The 22,452-nt window shown below is 33.9% G+C and overlaps 2 protein-coding genes and 1 long non-coding RNA gene across 3 annotated transcripts; all 3 read right to left on the bottom strand.

Moving 5' to 3' along the window:
* Window positions 1-1,687: 1,687 nt before the first annotated feature.
* Window positions 1,688-3,487, bottom strand: LOC105954469 (Eukaryotic aspartyl protease family protein). Its single transcript, XM_012978138.2, has one exon. The coding sequence runs from the start codon at window positions 3,363-3,365 to the stop codon at window positions 1,875-1,877; it is 1,491 nt and encodes a 496-aa protein (XP_012833592.1). The 5' UTR covers window positions 3,366-3,487; the 3' UTR covers window positions 1,688-1,874.
* A 1,928-nt stretch (window positions 3,488-5,415) lies between these two features.
* On the bottom strand, window positions 5,416-6,764 carry LOC148764940 (uncharacterized). The gene is made up of 2 exons (XR_016029776.1): window positions 6,097-6,764; window positions 5,416-5,693 (listed from the first exon to the last, which is right to left on the bottom strand). It is a non-coding gene; the product is annotated as an uncharacterized LOC148764940 (long non-coding RNA).
* An 8,011-nt stretch (window positions 6,765-14,775) lies between these two features.
* On the bottom strand, window positions 14,776-19,537 carry LOC105954468 (ribonuclease 2). Its single transcript, XM_088813302.1, has 8 exons — window positions 19,137-19,537; window positions 18,882-18,910; window positions 18,157-18,230; window positions 17,432-17,535; window positions 16,322-16,415; window positions 16,015-16,176; window positions 15,295-15,394; window positions 14,776-15,087 (listed from the first exon to the last, which is right to left on the bottom strand). Exons 1-8 carry the CDS (start codon window positions 19,376-19,378, stop codon window positions 15,032-15,034), a joined length of 861 nt encoding a protein of 286 aa, XP_088669428.1. The 5' UTR covers window positions 19,379-19,537; the 3' UTR covers window positions 14,776-15,031.
* Window positions 19,538-22,452: the final 2,915 nt, after the last annotated feature.

The raw sequence follows: 22,452 nt of genomic DNA, 5'->3' as shown, positions 1-22,452 counted from the left end.
AGGCTTATATCCTAACAAGAGAATATAGCACAACCCAATTAATCATGATATTTTTTCAAGTATTTTAATGATTTGAGATTCATAAATTATGTTCTACTGCTAATGCTTAATAATATAACTTAACTCTTAGCTTGGGCTTAAATAGTATTATGTTATGTCCTATTTTTAGTTTGGGCTGCCAATTGTACTGTATTATTCTATTTTCGATAGATTTTATATACTCGCAGTTCATATTTTAGCTATTTTTCAGGTTGTAATATTTTGCCTGAAAGTATTTATGCACTCATTATTGTTTTATCCATAGACAAGTTGAGGATCCAGCATCACCCTCTTCGAGAGTCGTTCTTCTTAAAAAAGAAAACTTATCTCTTTGTCAGTAACATTAACCTTTCATGACATAGCTTCAAGTGGTCTAATAAACATATCAAGGCCTAGCTAACGAGTTCATATAGACCCAACTGGATCTACAAATGTATTTTCGGTTCGGTCAACGTGAAACTCGTGTACAATAATAACTCTTTACTCGACTTTCGAGCTACCCATATCACCTCAAAATAAATTGAACTCAAATTTAAACATCATCAAACAAACCCTAGTTAATAGTGATGGTTTCACTCCTATATATGTACTCTAGCAATGGTGGTGGCTCTCTCTTCTCATGATTTGAAAATGTTCTATTTCCCACCTCTTTACTCTTTTATAGAATCTTGTAATATGGCGGGCCAAATTTTAAAAGGGTCTTCTACCACCGTCATAGCACACCTCTTTCACACGCATTTGAAACGATTCGTTTAATTGATTTACAATTGTAAATAAAATTAAAATTACAAATTTAGAGTTACTAATAATGTTAAAAATATAATTGTACACAAAAAAAAAATCACTACATAGGGAAAAGTCGGAGGAGACTTCCTCCTCCTTTCCCCTCCCACACACTAGAGTATTGGAGATGCCTTACGAACATTTATTTATTAATTATCACTATAACTTCGATATTTAAGTTTCGCTCGACTAATTTTGGCAGTAGGTTGTGTTTCCCTTTGAGCATGTATACTAGGTAAATCTAGACGTGGCGATAAAAAAAATACAGATTCAGAATTAACAAACGTTAATAATAATCAAAGCAACCACGACAACTTATCTTCCAGAAATGTTGTAATTTCTAAGACGCGATTGAGTTTATACTAGTTCTACTTTACCATTGTGTCATGTGCCCACGAAGGTAAATTCATCATATTAAAGCTTTGATGCTTACATTGCATTAGGTGTGTGGGGGGGTAGAAAGAGGGGTACAGAAGGGGTCCTCTTGGACCTTCTTTTGGTGTAAAAGGTTACACTCTAATTCCAATTCAATGTCATTTTTGTCCTCACCCTTTTTTGACTGCAACTCGTCAAAAATTATTAGATGTTACACCTGATTATTTACATTGGATGGATTTGAACCGTAAATCTACGCATAATCACACACACATTCATGTGTATTTGTGCTTAGCGGGTCGTTATTTAATCAAATTTACGATTCAAATCCACCCAATGTAAATAATCAGGTGTAACATCTCAAACCGCGCAAACCACATAGGTTAGTTTGGGTTTTGACTCTCACTAGCCATGTTAATTAATTACTCTATTCACACCATCATTCATTCCTTAGTTACATCAATCTATAGCTAGTAAAGTGATTCAAAAGTTGATCACCAAAAAACATATATATTTTTATTAGCAATATATCTACCTAGGGGATGACACTTATTAACTCATGCAATACATGTTTAATTTAAACTCTACTAAATAGTATATACTATATACTAGCCCGAAAAGGGGGGAAAAGAACTTGTTTTACAATTCACACCAACAAAACTACAATTCTCGAGTCATCAGCAAACATTTGGCCCGAACCCAACATACCCATTTGCCCCATCAAATGATATTTGGATACCTTCTTGCTGAATGTTCCCTATTATTGAAAGATCCGAAGGCGACGGAGCGAACGCAAAGCAAAACGTACCCCTCTCGTCCACCGGAATTAGAAAGTTCCTCGCCGGGAGGGTCAGGATCGGCCCGCCCGACAGGAAGAACGACACCGTCGGCACCCTAACCGTCACGAACCCGTTCAGATCGTAACACGTGTCGAATATCGAAACCCCCGCGGCCCGCGGCAGGTTGGCAGTCTCCGCCATGAAGGTGTCGCGGAACGCCACGTAAGCCGCCGCGGGCAAACGCGTCACCGCCGTGCCGGTGTCCATCACCACCCCGCCGCCACCCAGTTCGGTCAGCCGGAAAGTGGTTTCCGATATCGGAACCCTAGTTCCTCCGACGCCGAGGCCCGAGAGCCCCACGTAGTAGAAACTCGGGGCTCGCGGGTTCCGGAGCAGCGGGACCCACGCGGCCCCAGCGGGCAGTACTGCCCGTCCGAACTCCAGCGAGCCGTACGAGCTGGTGCCGCGGCTCACTAGGCAGTAGCTATACGCGCCGCCCGTCTGCCCGCCCAATTGGCCCACGAGAGACATGGACCCACCGCCGAGGCCCAACAACCCGGCGGCCCCGATGAACATGCCGCGGTTCATATGGCCGCATCCGATCGCCACGTTTTGGACCGTAGTGTGGCCGATTGTCAGCGTCTCCATGGCTAGGGTTCCCTTGGTGTACGACCCGTCTCCGTACGAGACCTCGTACTTGCACCGGCCAGCGTGGCAACCGGAGTTCTCGACCCGGTCGCAGACGGAGGAGCTGCAGGAGACTCCGGTGAAGGAGGCGGAATCGGCCGGGTCGAATACCGGGTCGGACTGGTGGTAGCACTGGCTGCAGGGCTGGCATTGTACCCACACAATATCGCTGCCGGAATCTATCACCATGTACTGGCTCCTCGCCGGGCTGCCAACGCCGATCCTCACGAAGTACTCGCCGCTGCCCTGGTCCATGCCGGAAACCACCTCCGACCCGAAATCCGCCACCTCGTAGGCGGCTGCGCCGCCGCCGCCGGAGAGGCGGCGGATCAGGCCGCCCACCCTCCTGGCGTCCCTCTTCATGCGGGACTCGAAACGGCGGCGGTGGTCGTGGTGCCATGAGAAGGCAAGCTTATCTCTGTGTACCAGGTGGAGCTTGGCGGCGGTGGAGTTGTGGTTGGTGGTGGGTTTTTGAGTTAGTTCACTGTCGACGGCGGCGTAGTGGTTGGTGTCGTGGGAAGAAGATTGAGGGGGGCGGAGGACGGTGGCGGCGATGGATTCTTTAATGTTGAGATGCTCGTAGGATGGGAATGGGATTGCGTGGCCGGAGGAGGTGGTGGTGACGGTGGAAGATACGGCGGGATGCGGCGGAGTAAGAAGGAGAAGGAGGAGAAATGATTTGAAAGCAACAAGAATAAGCATTATTGAAGTAATGGAGTGTAGTTGGTTTTTTTTTGAGAGGGATGAATTGGTTTTTTTGTGGGTGTGTGGGGGTTAGATTTATGTGCTTTGGGTTTTGGACTGTGAAGAGGGAAAAGTATGGGGGTGGGGGTGGGGGTGGGGGCACATAGAAAATAATGGAGTGATGGGGTAATAATTTTTTGGCTGCGGCTATATGCAAGACTAATTCCACTTGCGCAAGACCAAATTAAAATTTTCAATGTATAAATACTATAATACCCTTATTTATTAAAAAAATAAAAAATTCCAAATATGCAAGACAAAAAATTCAAAAACACAAAAAAACCCTATCACAAGACCATAAAACCACAAGACCAACTATCATCTTCTCCATCTTCCAAAACTCACAAGACCTTTCTCCTTCCTCCTCCATTAACCCACAAAACCTAGAAATTCAAAATCATCAAAACTCAACAAATCTTACAAAGATGGCAAATATGGAGTTACAAGACATCAAAATAGAAGATTCTACGATGGAAGAACCCAAGAATGTATGCATGTATGGGTTTTTTTAGCTAGAATATCGATTTTCCAAAAAAATCCCGCGCAAACGAATTCGACATGTACAGGTCGAATTTTACAGGTAAAAATCGACATTTAGATGTCGATTTTGAGGTATAAAATTCGACATTTGAATTTGTGCTACAAATTCGACATGTCAATGTCGATTTTTACCTATGAAATTCGACGCTTAAGTGTCGATTTGTAGCATAGTTTTTCGACACCTTGGTGTCGATTTTTGTTTTTTTCTCATTATTTGTATTTGGTCTTACATGAGAAAAAAAAGCCAATTTAATTTATGGGCATACTTGTCATTCCATCTTAATAAAATAGAATCTTTTGGAATCTTTTTTTTAATTTGGTCTTGCACAAGTGGAATGAGTATTGCATATAGCCGCAGCCTAATTTTTTTCCCTTTTTCTCTTCCCATGTGGACTTTTTTATAAGGTCAAGAATAGTTGTAAAATTGAGTTATAGTAATTTCAATGGTAGATATAAAAATTGAGTTATCAAATACTTCATTTGATACATGATATAATATTTTAATATTTATTTAAAAATCGTATATTTCAACTATGGTTATCAAATTAATTATTAATTGGAAATTTTGTCAATTTGTTGTTGAATGTTTATGTTACATTTTTTATAACTCAATTTCCAGTAAGTATTTTTACATAGTAAAAGGTGAATTATCGAAATACAATCCTCGTTTGATAACTGCTCCATTGGAGTTGCTGTATGTTATAATTATAATATTTTACAAGTGTATATAGGTTTAGGCGTACTTTACATCTATATGTCCATGTACTTGTGATTGTGCGCGAATTAGAGATTACAAAAATATCCGACGTATTTTCGTCTGTGATATGTTACACCAAATATAGCATCTACAAGTCGATATATAGTAGTTAATTATTATCGAAAAAATAAAGAAAAGAAAAGTTGATAGTAGTGTCTTTTAGCTGTCTCTTTGGATTGTCTTGAGAACTCTATTCACTACACCATAAAAGGTCATCCATAGCGTTTCAAAAACGCTATACTATCCTATTATAGCGTTTTTGAAAACGCTATGTCTGCCGGAGCTATAATAGGTCAAGATGTTTCTATAGCGCTTTACGAACGCTATCACAGTACTGCATTTTATAGCGTGTTTAAAGTGCTAATATACGTTATTTGATAGCGTTATTTAAATGCTATTATCCTTTTTTATAGCGTTGTTTAAATGCTATTATCCTTTTCTATAGCGTTTTAGTTGTATTGTTTTTCTATTTATTTGTGCTTTATAAATGCTATGTTAGGTTATTTTATAGCACTTTTCATGTGCCATTGTTACGTCTATAAAGCATCTTTATATAATAACAATAAATATAAAATAACATTTGTACAAAAATCAAATTAATATATATATATATATATATATATATATATATATATATATATATATATATATATATATATATATATATATATATATATATATAAGAATATCTTCCTTCAGATAAAAAATAAATAAAGCAAAAATAAATACATATTAAATTTATCCAATTCAATACAATTCATCAAGTCACAAGAATCCTAAAGTTGAACTTGAATAATTATTTAAAAAAAATGTACTTGAAGCAAAAGGAATTCATCAAGTCTGCTATCTCGTTTTCCAATCAACTCATCAAGTTTGGAAAATAGCTCATTGAGTTAAGTCCGCTTTCTCATCCTTGTTATCACGTTTTTTACTTCATTGCTATCTCGTTTTCCACTTTCTTGTTTTTGCCAATTCCTTTGCTTATATCCCTGTAAAAACCATAAATCTTAGTTAATATTGTTTGAATAATTGTTGATAAGTTATCATAAAATACCTAATTATACAACTAATGATAGAAAAAATCATCAGAAAATAAATATAGAATCACAACTGAGACGAAAAGAGTACATTAGTAAATGGATCGAATTAAATGACTGGATGAAACTGTGGTATACCTATATTCATGGACTTCTACTGAAGGAAAAAAAAAAAAAACCTTGGACGAAAATCATCAAAAGAAGCATAAATCATTCTAAAACAACATACTTACTTCAAGACTCTCCAACATCCTGGTAAAATTTAAATATATAAGGACAAGTGATGGAATTACAGTGTCAATATCTTAATATGACAGAACAGTATTTAAGTAGGGGAATACAAATAATCATCTACCTTTTTGCCCGTCCTTTTAAAAATTGGATCACAAAGAGGCGCCCGAGAATTGTATTACAGAGAGACGTTCAAATCCACTTGTCCACTAAATAATTCTGAACTAGCATGATAATTGAACGGACATGTTATATACATATTTAACATGAAATCCAAACATTTAAAAAAATATTTCACAAGAAAGCAAAATATAGCATTCCTCTTATGTTTGAATCCACAATGCAAAGGATGAAAAGCACACATCAGACACACAATAATCACTTTTTCCTCCATCATATCAGGCTAAATGTAGTTATTTCTGTTATAATAAGGAATTAACTATTTATATAGTAAAAAGGCCATCAACCGAAATGCTTAAATTTATATGAATATAACACAAATACAGTCATACAAATAGATAAATACAGACAATTTATTGAATCACCCAAGAAAATTCAAAATAGAAAACATTATATATACATGCTGCACAAAATAACTGGGGGAGAACATACATTTTTCCAGTATCAAGGAATACCTATGGAGCAAACTAAATTACTATCAAGGAATACAACGGAGAGAACAATCTTTACAAAGTCATAATCATATTGAACCAATCAAAATTGAAGAGAGATCCATGTCTCCTAAACTACAAAACAACCACTAGATTTTCTTATTCTCTTCTAACAGCAACAAAACACACATAAAATGATAAATGCAGATTAAAGAACAAATCAATTGAGTAGAATAAGGGTTTTTTTTTTGGCCGAAAAGAAATAAAAAACTAAATTGAAGACAATTTTACACAAAATCAAATAAATGGTGAGTGAGAAATACTCATTACGTATGGAAAGGAAAGAGAATCAGCAATGTCGCGCCGGCTGGCCGAGCCAGAGAGAGCGGAGTGTTTCAATTGATTCGCTGAATGTTTTGCTTTATGCTTCGACGGTGGAGAGAATAATTCGTGAATATATGGCTGGACACGACAGGGGCGAGCCTTTCCTCAATGACGGAGGCGAGCGACATTTTATTGTGAACGATGGAGGCGACAGAGTATTTGATGAGATCGAAGCGGCTAAAAGATATTCGGCCGATAGAGAGAGACTGATTTTACACTTTTTGACCGTGAATTTGACTTAAAAAACCCTCGATAATGGAATTGTCCATATTAATAGCGTTTATACTTTTTCATTAATTAGTTATTTAATATGACAAAAACTAATAATAGCATAATTTGCAAACACGCTATAAAACTACGCTATTAAATATCACTTTTCTTGTAGTGATTTGTTTGTCTTTCTTATTTGTGTTCATCAAACAATTCATATTAGGAAAATCCTCTAGTTAACCATGTTTCATGCTTGGATGGGTGTAATGCAATTTCTAATTATGGTTTGATTTGATCTATATTTTACATTTATTGGGTAGAAAGTTGTGCTTTAGTAAATATTCCAATTAGAAAATAGTGAAAATTAGATATAAAAAGAAGTTATCTTTAAAGTTACATAATTAAAGGAGTTGAGGAAAAATGTCATTTGCCTCAATATAGACAATTTATAAGATGCTACGTCTGGTGAAAAATAACGACGGGAGGAGGGGCATACACGTAGGTGTGCTTTATTATGTGTAGACCAATGTTGCATAATCATTTGATTTATGTCTTTTAAATTGAGAATACACACGAGCAATCATCCAGATCTCGAATCCGGATGATCCAAAATAATTTGAAAAGCTAACTCACATGATTTATTTTCTGAAACTTCAATGGAATTACTCTCGAACTCGAGCTTGAAATTGACCTACAATTAGGCGACCAAATCAGTTGACATTTTGGCGGGATGTTCACATTCGATCTTCAATCAAAGAGCTAAAATTTGCGTCTTTCATATTTTCTCAATTCGAATGAGATCATTATCAGAATCGAGTTTGAAGTTGATCTACTCAATCGATCAAATTAGGTTTTTTTTTTTTTTTTATGTAGATTATTAGAAAAAAATAGAGAAAATAGATATAAAGTGAACAAAATTGCACATGTGCGAGTGTAAGTGTTTTGTGTAAAAGTGTTCCCATTAGCAAACAAAAGTAGTCTAAAACATCATGTTTGTTTTGTTGAATAGTCTCATAACTTATGTTTTATCATTTTCGTGCAATTAAGTTGATTTCAATTAATTAATTATATATATAGAGAGAGTACTAACAAAAAGTAAAGGGCCAATAATGTGTTTCATATGTTACACTCATGGTTTTTGTAGACACCATCATTTAGAGCTTATTAACTTTTATGCTATAAATACTTTTTGCAATTTAATAATTAATATAACTTTAAGTTGGCTTCTCCAAAATTTTGTATACTTTGTTCTTGGTTTATTTTTTTTATTTCTTGAGTGTCGTCGTAACACGAAAGCGATGATACAAGGATCGACAACATGAATTATGAAATTCCTCTTTCGTATATGTAATGAGGTGGAATCACTTAAAACATGACTCGATGTCTGCAAAGTGTGAATAATAGTAGTAGTAATAATAATACTATGTTAATGGTTTTTTTTCTTGAAAAGGCGATAATTTATTAAGGCGGTTTGCATTATTTGAAAAGTTATGCAGGTCGGAAAATGGGGTATACAATCGCACAAGTGCGACGAATGGAGAGAAATGTTGATGATGACCATTCCGAGCAACCGGAGGAGCTAGATGGTGCAACTTAGTTGTATTGGCGAGGGGACGATTATAATACCATTCGATCGAATAAGTCGTGTTTTACCGGAGAAGTTGAGACATTTGAAGCCGTGTCATCAACTGTGGGGCCATCCTACCATGACGATGATGTTGGTTGCTTCTCCCGACGCTATTGAGGATGATGCAGTCATCCCCACAACATGATGAGATTAGTGGCGAGACGCAATGTCGTGGTGGATGCATTAGTGCTCGGGCTAGTATTTGGAGGGCCCATCTATAAGCGGTCATCTGATATCGAGTTTTTTATGACATACTGCAACAACGACTGTTTAAAGTAATTAATTTATATTTACCTACTCTCATCTTCTCCATATTCCAAAACCCACAAAACATTTCTCCTTCCTCTTCCATAAACCCACAAAACCTAAACATGCAAAATAATCAAAACTCAACAAATCTTACAAAGATGGCAAGTATGGAGTCAAAAGACATCAAAATAGAAGATTCTAAGGTAGAAGAACCCAATAAAGTATGCATTTAGGTGTTTTTTAGCTAGAATATCGTTTTTCCAAAAACATTCCGCGCAGACGAGGTCGACATGTACAGGTCGAATTTTACAGGTAAAAATCGACATTGAGATGTTGATTTTGGAGTACAAAATCGACACCTTAGTGTCGAAATTTAACTGTTAGTAAATTAGTCAAAATGTACTAAATTTCGACATTAAGGTGTTGAATTTATGGACATATATTCAACACCTTAATGTCGAAATTTAGTTGTTTCATATTTTTTTTTTTAACTTTTTATTTTCCAATTACTTTTTATTTCAATATTCATTTATTTTTATAGCAAAAGGCGAATGCGAAGACACAGTTTATTGTCCAAATCCATCCAAGGTTTCAAAAATATGTACAAGACATCAAGAACGTCGCATCAAGAGCGGCGGAGCTTTGTCGACGGAGCTTGGGCGTAGGGTAGGGTTTCAAGGGGGGAGGGGGGGTTAATTTCATGTTTTCTTTGTTTTTTTTTTCATTATTTGTTAGTTGGTCTTCCATAAGCAAACAAAAGTCAATTTAATTTATGGGTATATTTGTCATTTCATCTTAATAAAATAGAATCTTTCTTTAATTTGGTCTGACAAAAATGTAATTAGTATTGCATGTAGCTGCAGCCGTGATTATAACATAAATTTCTATTGATCGAATTTAATTAATAAGAAGAAAAGTTTATTATTCACAATTATGTATATTCATGCCCTCACAAATTAGTATGAACAAAATTAAAGGTGATGCGATTTTAGCTTTCATGAAGTTGTTGGTTGGTTTATCATGAATGTTTCTTAAAAGCGTGGTCGGGCCAATTTATGCAATCATAGCTTTGTCTAAAGACGCAACCCGAAGGGATTAATATTTTGAACGAATGGCCTAATAAACGGCAAAAGTCGGACCGGACCCTACGAGAGTTTGATGTGTTTCAAGGACTAATTACGACCACCCCTGAGGTTAAATCAAATTACAAAAAAAAACCCTCATAAAATAGTTGAGGGGTGGTTGTAATTACCCAAACAAATTGGGTGGTACGGTTTTTTCGTAATTTAATTTTACCTCAGGAGGTGACCGTAATTTGCCCTAAAATTTATTTAAGATTCACATTTACTGCAGTTAATTTTGGATGTTAACATTTTAGTTACCGAACTGAACAACAACAACAACAACAACAACAACAACAACAACAACAACAACAATAACAACAACAAAGGGGAAAATACATATCAGAATAATCCTTGTAGATAAAAATTGAATAAAAAAATTTGAATTTCGTCCGATTTTTTTATTTTTTTTTTGAATTCTGGAAATTTGGAATTCTTATTTTCCAATTTAACCGGAATAGGAATAATTTTGTTCAAGTAATAAAACAATTCCAAAAAAAAAATCATTTGTCTAAAAAATAGACTACAATATTGTTGGTATTATATTTTTATATTATATATAGGTGAACAAAATTGAAATTGTTTATTTCCGTTGGTTTTGATTTGATTTATTTTATTTTTGGAACAATTTTTTATTCGAATTTTCAGTTTCTTTTTTGTTTTTTGAAACATAATTAAAACTAGTTTTTCACTTCCGAGATAATTTGATAGTGCAATGGGGACTATTATATTTAGCATATTATTGTTTGTTTTTTTTTTTTTTTGATAAAATTTGTCATATTAATATATTTATTGTGAACTTAGGCAATAAGATGTTGTCTTATTTAAAATTGTTATTTTTTATATTAGGAGATAAGGGAACTAAATTTTGGGTGATTATAGTTCATGTGGTGCATCATGATTCATGCATGAGGTATTCTCATTAGATAGTGCACAAACAGCATAAGTATATATAAATGGACATTTGTAGAAGAACGAGTGATAACTCGGTGAACGATACGAGAGCATAACTCGGTGTGTGGAAACATCCTCCGCGGGGGTTTGTTGAAGATCAACGTGTACGCGGTATTTTACATTTAGCAATGGATTTGGTGAGAGTAACGAAGTTCCCCGGTTATAATGTTGAAGCAACGGATGAAGCTCATGCAGTTCTACAAGATATTTCGTTTTTTTTCTTTTTGTTCTTTTTTCGTTCATTATGAGATAAGTCAACAATCTTTCTCTTCGTGACTCCTAATTAATTTGGCCTTGAATGTCTAATATTCGGAAAATAATCTTTAAAAAATGCCGTGTATATATATATATATATATATATATATATATATATATATATATATATATATATATATATATATATGTGTGTGTGTGTGTGTGTGTGTGAAATTCCAATTTTTTTTATCTTACTTAAAAATCCAAAAATTAATTCAAAATTTCTGATTTTCCCGTAAATTAAATTCATAATATTAAAATACTTTATTATGTAGTTTGTATTATAAGTGAATAAAAGATGTACTTTCGATGTCGCCAATGCGATCTGAAAATTTTCAATTTTAGAACATTTTTTTCATTCATTTTTTTTTTGATTTTTTCTATTTTTTTTTTTTGGGAAATTGAATTAAAATTAATTATCCAAAAAAATGTTAATTTTTATACAATCTGTCCAATTTTCTTCCTCAATCATCACAAGTGCACCCTTCAAAGCATGGAAAGACAATTGAATCCTCTTTATTTGTAAATCAAATTAAAAAGAGAAGAAATTAAGAAAATGTGATTAAGCGTCTTAATCAGTTCGAAAAGTTCGTTTATACGTAAAGATTACACCAAATCTCCTTTTTAACACCCTAATGGCGGCTTACCTCAGTAATCTTGGTGTTATCTCACTAAAATATTACCACCTTTTTTAGTGTTAATTGTTTCAAATAATCTTTAGGCCTAGGCCTAGGCAATTTTACCTAACATCATAGACTTTTTAATTTAATTAATCAAACAAATTAAAATAGTTGTTCAATATTAATTATGTATCCAAAGAAAGAAAAAAAAAAAAAGGACTTGTGCAAAAAGTTTAGTACAAGTGTGGCAACAAGATTGGGATTTATTTTTAATTAAATGTTGATCTTTTATATTTTTTATAAATAAAGTGATTATGTGAATTAATTAATTAAGTTCAATAGTTCACCAACATTATTTCCATTAATTTTATTGCCTGTTGACACAGCATGGTGATGTACAAAGATAGAAAATGGTGGACATGTACAAATAATTATAAAATAAAATATTAATTAATTAATTAAAAGTTAATGGGGATATTCATGTATGTGTAGGTGAGTGCAATAATAGGACAATATCAACCAAATTGGATTGGGTTAATTAAATAGAAAAATAATTAGAGTGGGAATTAATGTCACCTTGAACAAAAAAGAATTTGAGTTGGAATTGCACTATTCCTCAATAATTGTGCCATTATTACCACCTAAAAGTTGCTTTCCTTTAATTTTAAAATAATTACATAGATTATAGTATAATTAGTAGTGGTGTGACCAAGTGTGTGACAATTCTATATTGCATGCGCATGTTTGTACTATTATTGCTCTTAGAGCCACGTTTGGCGAAGTTTATTTTAAACAACCGATAAGTTCTTATATCTGATAAGTTGTTTTGAGTGTGATAATTTTATATTGCGTGCGCATGTATGTGCTTTCACTGAAATTACTATTATTACATGTGATAAGTTGTTTTAGGAGTGGAAAATCTGTTGCATCTTATTTTTAGAATTAATCTTTGAATCGTTTGGATAATAGGTTTATAAGTTATTTTTACTCGTAATAAGATCTTAAATAAAAATGTATGGTAGATGTACTTCTAAAAAAAATCTTAAAAGCTCCCCTTATTTTATGAATTTTTAGATCTTTTAAAAAAAATATCAAAAACATTAGAAGAGCTTATAATCTATTAAACATGTTATAAGTTATTTTTTAAAGCTTATAAACTTAGTCAAATGCCTATGAGTTGTTGGTATGAGATGTGCTATTTTTTTTAGTGAAATGGTAAAATAAATTACTATGTAATTAGAAACTTATTGAGTAATTAAAATTAATCCAATCATGTATATATAATCATTGAAGATATTTTGGAAATCATGAATAGCTTTGTTTTAGGTTAGTTTCAAAGATTTAACTACATAATTGTTAGAGAATAATAAACCAGTTTTTACTGATATTATTTTTTACTGTCAATAAAGTGCACAATAATTTGATTGTATTAAGAGTGAGGCTAATTTTTTTTGATTGCAGAATTAATAGCACTATGGTTGATAATTAACATTATTAATATAGTATGAATTTTTTGAAAACGAAGTTTAGTGATTGAAAAAGTTAATGCAATTGGCAGACAAGATTGAGATTAATTCATATCGATTAATTTTATAATGTTCAGGATAGGTTTAATGAGATGTAGTTAATTAATTATATTCTAGACTCAATTATTTTTAGAAAAATATCGTATCAAACTATCGATGTAGTGACTGTATACTATAAAACAAACATATCACAATATATATTTATTTTAAACTGATAAATCTTTACGTTTGATAAATTGTTTTAGGGTGGGTTGATAAATTGTTACGTTTTATTTTCACAATTTAATTTTTAAAATGGTTGGGTAATAAATTTATAATTTATTTTTATTCATTATAAGATCTTTAAAAAATAGCGTAGAAATACTTTTTTAAAAGATCTTAAATAATGCTCTCCAACAGCTAATTTGTTGAATATGAAGATTTTAAAAAAAAAATCAAACACTTTGGAAGAGATTATAAACTCTTAAACATTTTATAAGCTCTTTTTAATAGTTTATAAGCTTAACGAAACACCCTGACATGTTGAGTCAATCTCATCTAAAAATTGTAGTTAGCATGTTACAATTTCGAAATCTTGAACTTGAAATTTAAAAAATGACCGTATTAAATGACCTAAAAATTTAAATTATTAATAAAGTTAACCATTTAATATTTATATCTCCAACATAAAACAATAATATAATAAATAATTATTCTAGATTACTTAGTGAATGTCACATTCAACCCTAAGACAATTGAATCTCAAGCTTGTTATTTAAGTTAGTTATTGCTTATTGATTAATGATGAGACAATAATTGAGTTTACTATTCATTTTCAAAATCTTCACTTAAAAAAATTATTTGCCAAAACAAATTGAAAACAAGTCTCAAAATGCTTATAAATTGAATGATTAAATGATTTTGCTAATGTAATACTAGAACATGAAATGTTATAGCAATTAACATAAGCATAACAATTCCACAATAAATCTATTTAATGGGAAATGGAGAACATAAAGAGAAACAAAAATTAGAGTGTTACGCCGATACATATTTTAGGGCAAATTACGGACACTCCTGTTAAGGTCAGATTACAAAAGAACTTTTCATGTCTGGGTAATTATAACCACTCAATTATGTATTTTGTCTTTCAGTAGATAAATTTGATACCATAAGGTTGGAAGTGTAAGACAATTCATAGTTGAGGGGGTGATTGTAATTACGCAAACATGGGAGATTTTTCAAATGTTTAACTACTCACATAGTCCAGAAAACGTCTCGATGAAATTTACATTTGTTTCGAGTCCATTCTCCATACATATTTAGAGGTTATTGTACACAGGATATAGTGTTAACGATTGCAGGAAAATACGAATGTGTTTTGTGACCAGGCAATTAATTAAGCTAAGTAAACAATAATAAGATGCTTAAACTAATACCTTACAACACAGGTAGATACAGAGGCCAACGGCTCAGCGACGAACTTCTTGGCATTATTGGCTGATAAGAGCATACGAACCGGTTCAAATAGATGATCGTAACGTGGATTGTGAAACTTCAGTTTCAGCTTTTCCAAGTTCTGCATACGGAAATGGAGTTATTTCGAATCATATGCGACGCGAAAAAGGTTTAAACTAGAAATGCAAAAATATTCGGTAAGTGATCGTAATCCTATTGCAAACATTGAAAATCTCTAGGAAAACTATTTTAGAATTTCCGAGTGAAGCGGAACTTCAGAGAGACGACGTATTGTTTCTACATGTGGCGTGGAGAGATTTGAACTTACTCAATGAGGCGATTTCCGGCAAGCTGATGTATTTTGGGCATGACTTTTTCGAATTAACAAAGCCATTTGTAGTGTTGGAACCAGCTGCACAGTCCCGAGGCTGCAAAAAATGACTCTTTGTTAGAACAGGGCTTAAATTACTCTCGAGGAGAAACGAGCCAAAACTAAATACTTAATAGTGATGTAATACAAGTATAAATGATTTCTTCCATGTATAACTATCAATACAAGACCCATCAAGGTATATATCAATTTCATACCAGAGTACTCATAAGCTATGTATCACAGACAAGGAAACAGAGATACGGGGAAATGGGAAACGGACACGGGGAAACGACATGTCCCAAAAATGGGGTATGGGAAATTGGAGAAAACGTGTAAATATTAAAAGTATAGGGGTATATTTATAAATATTATATAAGTTTTTATTTGTATATAATTTATTTTTTATATTTCCGTACAAATATAATCAAAATAAATATTATTATCAACTATTAATTTGCAATTGATTTCATGTAAATAATTAAGGAAGCAGCAAAAGTATTTGGAAATGTAATATTCAAACATGTTTCTAACTTTTCAAAAATTGCAAAATGGCCCATAAGGTGTCCGTCAGGTGTCCTCGAGTGTCGGACACGAAACGTGGATATTGTGGATAGATTAACACGGTATATATCAATTTCATACCAGTACTCATCATAATCGGCAGTAAATTCTCACCGTAAAGTCTTTATAGAAGCATAAATGAAGTTCCTGCAAAGCACCACCCGAGCATTGCAGTTCTGGAGTTGAATGATAAGCATTTTGAATGGCTGAAACAATGCCTCCTAAGGGATACTTTTCAGAATCAGATGCTACATATCCAGCTTCTCTCAGAACATCCTGCATGACGTCATGACTACATAAATCGAGGGGTAAAAGACCAACTAGGCGATAAACTCCAATGCAACAGATTTGATACTCGTAAATGTACGAAGTAACATGTATTTAATGAACAAACAGAAAAAATATTGTATCGGCATCTTACTGTGACATTATATTTGAAATAAACATTAAGTGCCGTCACGAAGTAATTGTACTCTTCTCCTGTAACTGAAGAGGCGCAAGTTCCGTGTTTTTCTGCAAAACAAGGAAAGCAAGAAAATATGTTAGGTCTCCCCCACAGTGGTTCTTGCTTGGTGCAGTATCGTGTTATTCAGTTTCTTTATATATTTATATGCACAAAAATACGCCAAATACACATCTGTTTGATATCACTGCCCACCTGGGGATTTCCTACTTCAAGTACGGAAAATTCAAAATCAAGATATAGCTCATATCGTGCACTAGTATTTGAGGGTATGACGATAAATTTAACTTTGATTAGTTCCATAGAACCGATTAGCCAGTTCTAAGTCTTTACATTTTCTGTGTAATTCCACCTTTGAAACATATTAAGTATTTCGTGCACTCGAATCTCCAGCTATATGAAAAAAAAAAACCAGGTCTCAGTATGACGATTGTGCTGCTTTGCATGTACTCGACTTCCTACTTCCTAGACGTACATACACACACACACACACACACACACACAGAGTAACGCATATCAATCTGCAGTGCAATGAATTTTCATGCATCTTGCAACTTTATATCATAATTTTCTCTGTCTCTCGGAATCTTGTTTTTATCCAAGGGCACTTGGGCAAGGCTTTAGCAGAAAGTACAACATAAATTTCACAAGGTCAACCAGGTTATGTTAGCATCATAGAAATATGCTAAAGGCAATTGAGTGCAGGACCGGTCCTAACAGCCAAAAACAACTAACATAACTAACAAGAAAAGAAGAAGAAAAAAAGAAGAACTTAAACTGGTGATGCCATGATCATGGAATAAGCATCCCGTTAAATACGTTTAAGAATATATTCAACAACTTAGATTTAATTGGAATTTGGAACCAACATATAGATATGATAAGCTTTATTCATCATATTATAGATAAAACGGTAAAATAAATGGAGTATGAACACTTCAGGAAGATGTTTACCCCACTTTTTTCCAGACGATTCGCGATCCAAACATGACAGGTACAAAGTAGCAATTATTAGTCCATGTAATAATACCATAACAAATTCTGAAGTAAAGTACAGATAATTAGAAAACCTCATGTTCCCAGAATATTCCTTTTCCACCATGGCAGTTAGATGTAGAACCACAGCTTAAAGATGGCCAGTACATATTCAGTCCACTAAGCAACGTCGAAACCTGCAGTTTCCAAAATGGTAAGAATTAGAACGGATCTGCAAAGGACAAATATAACACATACACTTTAAAAGGTAAATGATCTAATTAACAAAACCGGACGGACCAAGTATAGCATTTCATAGAAATAAGGACTTGGATAAATAAACAAATAGCCTTGATCCCCAAGGACAAGAAACCTTTAGGAAAAGAAAAGGGTAGGACAGAAAAATAACAGTTCTCTCGGGTCGACGAGAGTGAATGAACGATAAAGCAATATCACGTATTCACAATCTAAGCTTACATCCTACTGGTCATATTAATCAACACATATAAACGGCATGTTGGGTAGGAAGTAATGTCTTAAGCCATTACAGAAGCAATGATTGCCTTCACATGTGAACATTATCAACAATTCAAGTCTATTTCTAGCAGCCACCGGCATATAGTTTCATCTGTTTACCAAGAATGCTCCAGACTGAGTGATATCGCAATCTCGATAAATCGGATGTCAAATGCATATTAAAAGGGCACCAGAAACTTGTTTAGATATAAGCGCGGAAATAAACATATATACTCTAGAATCTATAACTCATCCACAAGTGTAAACAGTAAAATAGACTAAATCACCTACAGAAGCTATACCTCTTTAGCATCAAATGTTTTACCGGTGCAACATGACGGCCAAGTTCCGTCATTATAATTCGGCCAAAGTCCATCTGCACGGAAAGAGGCATCACATTGACATTGCAAAATTACATCAAAAGTGTAAAAAAAATATAGGGTAAGTTACAACCACCCCTGAGGTAAGGTCAAACTACGAAAACCTCCCTCATGTTTGAGTAATTACAACTACCCCTCAACTAAAGTATGAATCTTCTTACACGTCCACCCTTATGGTGTTAAATTCAACATAATATCCTAAATTTCGTGGAATGTTCTCCTAGTTTGTACTCGTTTTGTGCAAAAATTCAGTTTCTGATGCACCACAATCTAATATATACAAGCCAAAAAACATATCTAACGATCATCTTGCTTCAAAATGTGGAGCTCGAACGGGATAAAACGGGTACTAACTTGAGAATATTCCCTATAATTAGAAGATTCCACATTTAACACTACAATGATAGACGTGTAAGAAGATTCATAGTTGAGGGATGATTGTAATTACCTAAACAGGAGGGGGTTTTCGTAATTTGACCTTACCTCAGGGGCGTAATTTACCAAAAAATATATTATATTTGGATGCACATACTTCACTCCTTCAAATCAATAAACGAAATTTTAAACATGACCATTGAAATTTAGGGTTATACCATAATATTCATACCACTACTCTTAATTTGAAGAATGTACAGAAGTGGACTTACGGATTGTAAATCCTGTTGGCGCATTCGTACTGGCAAAATTAAACAAAAAGCAAAAGTAAGTTGCCTGCCATTCTTAATAGATGAAGTTCATTTATTCAAAATAAAAAAGTAAAATCACCAACAAATTTAAAAAAAAAAAAAAAAAAAAAAAAAAAAAAAAAAAAAAAGATCTTTGCAAACCTTTACAAACAGAAACAAGTTAAATTGATTCGGAAACAATTGACCGACAAAATCAAATAAGAAGGCAAGTAGTACCTTCGACAGCAGCCATTAGAGGAACAACAATGGCGAGTTTTGCGGCAATAGGTACCCGGCCATTGGAGGGCGAGAACGAAGTAGTCGAATTCCCTCGGATTATTCCCTCCTTTTCGCAGAAATTGTCCTACATCCCCGCCGGCATTGATCTCTGCAATGCAAAACAATCCAATCCAGAGAATTACTGTGAAAAGCACGGACCGAATCGTGGAATTAAGCGGTGGGATGGAGAGAGAAACCATTGTTGTAGTGTGAAAATGGCGATGCTGTCGAGATTGGAACGGGTGAGTTGCGTGAACGAGTTGAGTTATTGGAGTGCTTTATACATATACGTAGAAGAGGCGAAGACCATAAATTTTGGGATTTTTTTACCGCCGTCGGATTGGTTCGTGAAATCGTTCAAAGAGAGAATATGCTAGTGGAATATAAATACATTTATTTAATATTTTTTTTTTTTAAATTTTGGAATGTAAGTTGTTGTGGTTTGTGGTCTATGTTAGTCTTTGGACTTGTGACCAAGCGAACTTGAAAATTGGCAACAAACTTTTGAAAATCGGCGTGAGAGGTTGGAAGTTCGAATTTTTTTTAGGTGTGTCCGTTGTAAACCATGTTATAAGGTTGTTTAAAAAAAAATTGAAGGGGAAGAGCTATTTACCATGAATTTTTTTGTTTCTCTCAATGTATTAAAATGCCATTCATGGAGCGACGATGAAAGTGTTGCGGCCGATTATCAAGGGACACAAATTTTGCATAATGGTAGCTTCGACAGCGATGAAATTGAAATAAAATTGAATGTCAGTGTGAATTATTGTGAATTATGCGAACAACGTATGTGGACTTGCCACCGTAACTAGATTGAGTACTAGCGAATGTGTGTGATGGTTGTCTCTTTGTATGATACAAACACTGGATCTTATACTAATCGAAGTTAAAGCAACTATATGTGAAGATGAGTTGGCCCAAACTAACAACTAAAAAAATATTAGATTATTGTGATTAGCGGTCATGGATGAGTTTCAAGCTCTATATATTAATATGGAAACATCACAAAGACATTAGACGGATGGAAGCAAACTTCGAGAAGTAAAGCTCATCATACTTTGAGGAACGACAACCTAGTAGCCCACAAAAATAGCGGTTTTGTCGAGTGGAGAATCTTGTGTTTTGAATGAATTATTTATGGGGATCTGAGATAATTGAATTAAAAAACCCTTGTATTTCTAAAAAAAGAGATATATTAATTACTAACCAACTATTTTGTTAACCTCTTTGTTCGCACATCGTAAACATATAGTTTGTCATACTAGTTGAGCTTAGAATGTAATTAAGTTTTGGTACGAGCAACTCCAATCGTTATTTAATTTCTTAATCGCGATTTGATCCCTTAAATTTAAAATTTTATCCTCCAATAGAGTTATCAAAGAGAGTTGTATTTTGATACCTCTTCTACTAGAATTTAAAAATATATTCGAAATAAAGGGGTATCAAATGTCAAGAAAAAATAGCAAAAATCATTTAATATTAAAAAAATCAATATAATAATAAGATACAATATGATTACTATAATTGAATTGAACGATATTAAAAAAAAAGGGATTATTAGCAAGACCCCCCTCATCTAGTAAATGTAGGTAAGAAAATCCCCCATTCCAAAAATAATTTGAGAAAACCCCATTGGTTAGTATTCCACCAAATATTACTTTTATAATTCCAAATTTACCCTTAATTGTCAATATACTATTTTGAAACCCTAATTTCTCTTCCCCAAATTCACACCTTTCACCACCGCCAATGCCTCTCCGCCGCCGTCCACCGCCACCACCGCCAAATCCTCACCGACCACCACCGTCCCCTCGTCGTTCCACCACTCAACCTCACTTCGTCTTCGCCATGCTCGACGAGGCTATTCACTACGTCAAGTTCTTGAAGAACCAGTTCCAGTCTCTCGAGAGCGTGGCGGCGAGCCGGCCGCCGGCGACGGCGGGGATGGGGATTGGGTTTCCGGTGCCGATGTCCAGTGGGAGCTACATCGGCGGCGGGTATCCTGTAGCGACGGGGATAAGGTATCATCATCATCAGTATTTGTCGCCTAATAATTACAATGTTCACCACCATTTAGCAGATGATTGATTATTAATTAATAAGGGATTAATTAGATTACTGCTAATTAATTAGATTAATGTGGGGGTTAAGGTTATGTAAGAGAAATTGTCTGTACAGTACTCACTACTCTGTACCTCTTAGAATATGGAAGTGGGGTGGTGATGGTATGGTGTGGCGACGACGTGGTGACGATGAAGAGCAAATCTAGAATTTTTTGGTGGATTGTGGCAGAAGACGGCGCAGAAAAAGAAATTCGCGCAGACAGGGCCCTTAATCGACTACGTGTGTTTAATCGACTATGTTCAATAGTTGATTAAGGCTTAATCGACTATGTTCAGTAGTCGATTAAGGTTAACCGACTCCAGTTGTTAATTTATTTTTTATTATTTTTTTATTTTTTGTTTATTGATTCCAATGTATAAATCAATTACAATGTTTGTATATTTTTTTTTAAATATAGTTTATTTTGCATTTTTTTGTAATTGTGATTTGTTATTTTTAATAGCTAAAATTTTAATCGACTATGCATTAATAAACATGATAGAGAAAAAAATTAAAAAAACCCAAAAAAAATTAAAAACAAAATTAGAAACAAAAAAAAAATTAAAAAATTAAAGATTTTCCTTAATCGACTATGAAGCATAGTCGATTTAAGACTAATCGACTAGCTTCATAGTCGATTAAAAAAACGAAAAAAAAAAAAATCGCGGAGCGCTGACCCCATGATGAGGTGGCGGGCGGGGTAAAGCTGGAAAACATAATGGTTGAAAATGAGTGTGGATTTTTCTCAAATGGACTAAAATATTTTGGGCCTCCTTCAATTAAAAAAAATAGTGAGGGGGTTTTCTCAAAGAGAAAAAAAAAAAAAGTACTATGTCTTCAATTAAATAAAAAATATTAAAGATTACGTGCAAAAATAGTTTTACATAAAATAATTTTCCATTATATTTTATTAAAAGAATTTACAATGATACTTGCCATTAAATATTTTTCATCTTAAATTACATAATCATATTACACAAAATTATCACGTGGTATATTGTTTAAAGAAAGTCGGGGATTAAAATGAATAATTAAAATAACAAATAAATTATATTTATGAAAAGATTAGATGGAGATTTAAATTAATTTATATGTAAAACTTTAAGATAAAAATAAAAAGAATATAAAAACCACTAGGGTGACGCCACGTGTAATTTCTCCCTAGAAAACC

This window comes from Erythranthe guttata, chromosome 14 (assembly GCF_056151865.1).
Source record: "Erythranthe guttata isolate IM_541 chromosome 14, IM_541, whole genome shotgun sequence".
NCBI lineage: Eukaryota > Viridiplantae > Streptophyta > Magnoliopsida > Lamiales > Phrymaceae > Erythranthe > Erythranthe guttata.
This window is presented reverse-complemented; position numbering and strand designations above follow the sequence as displayed.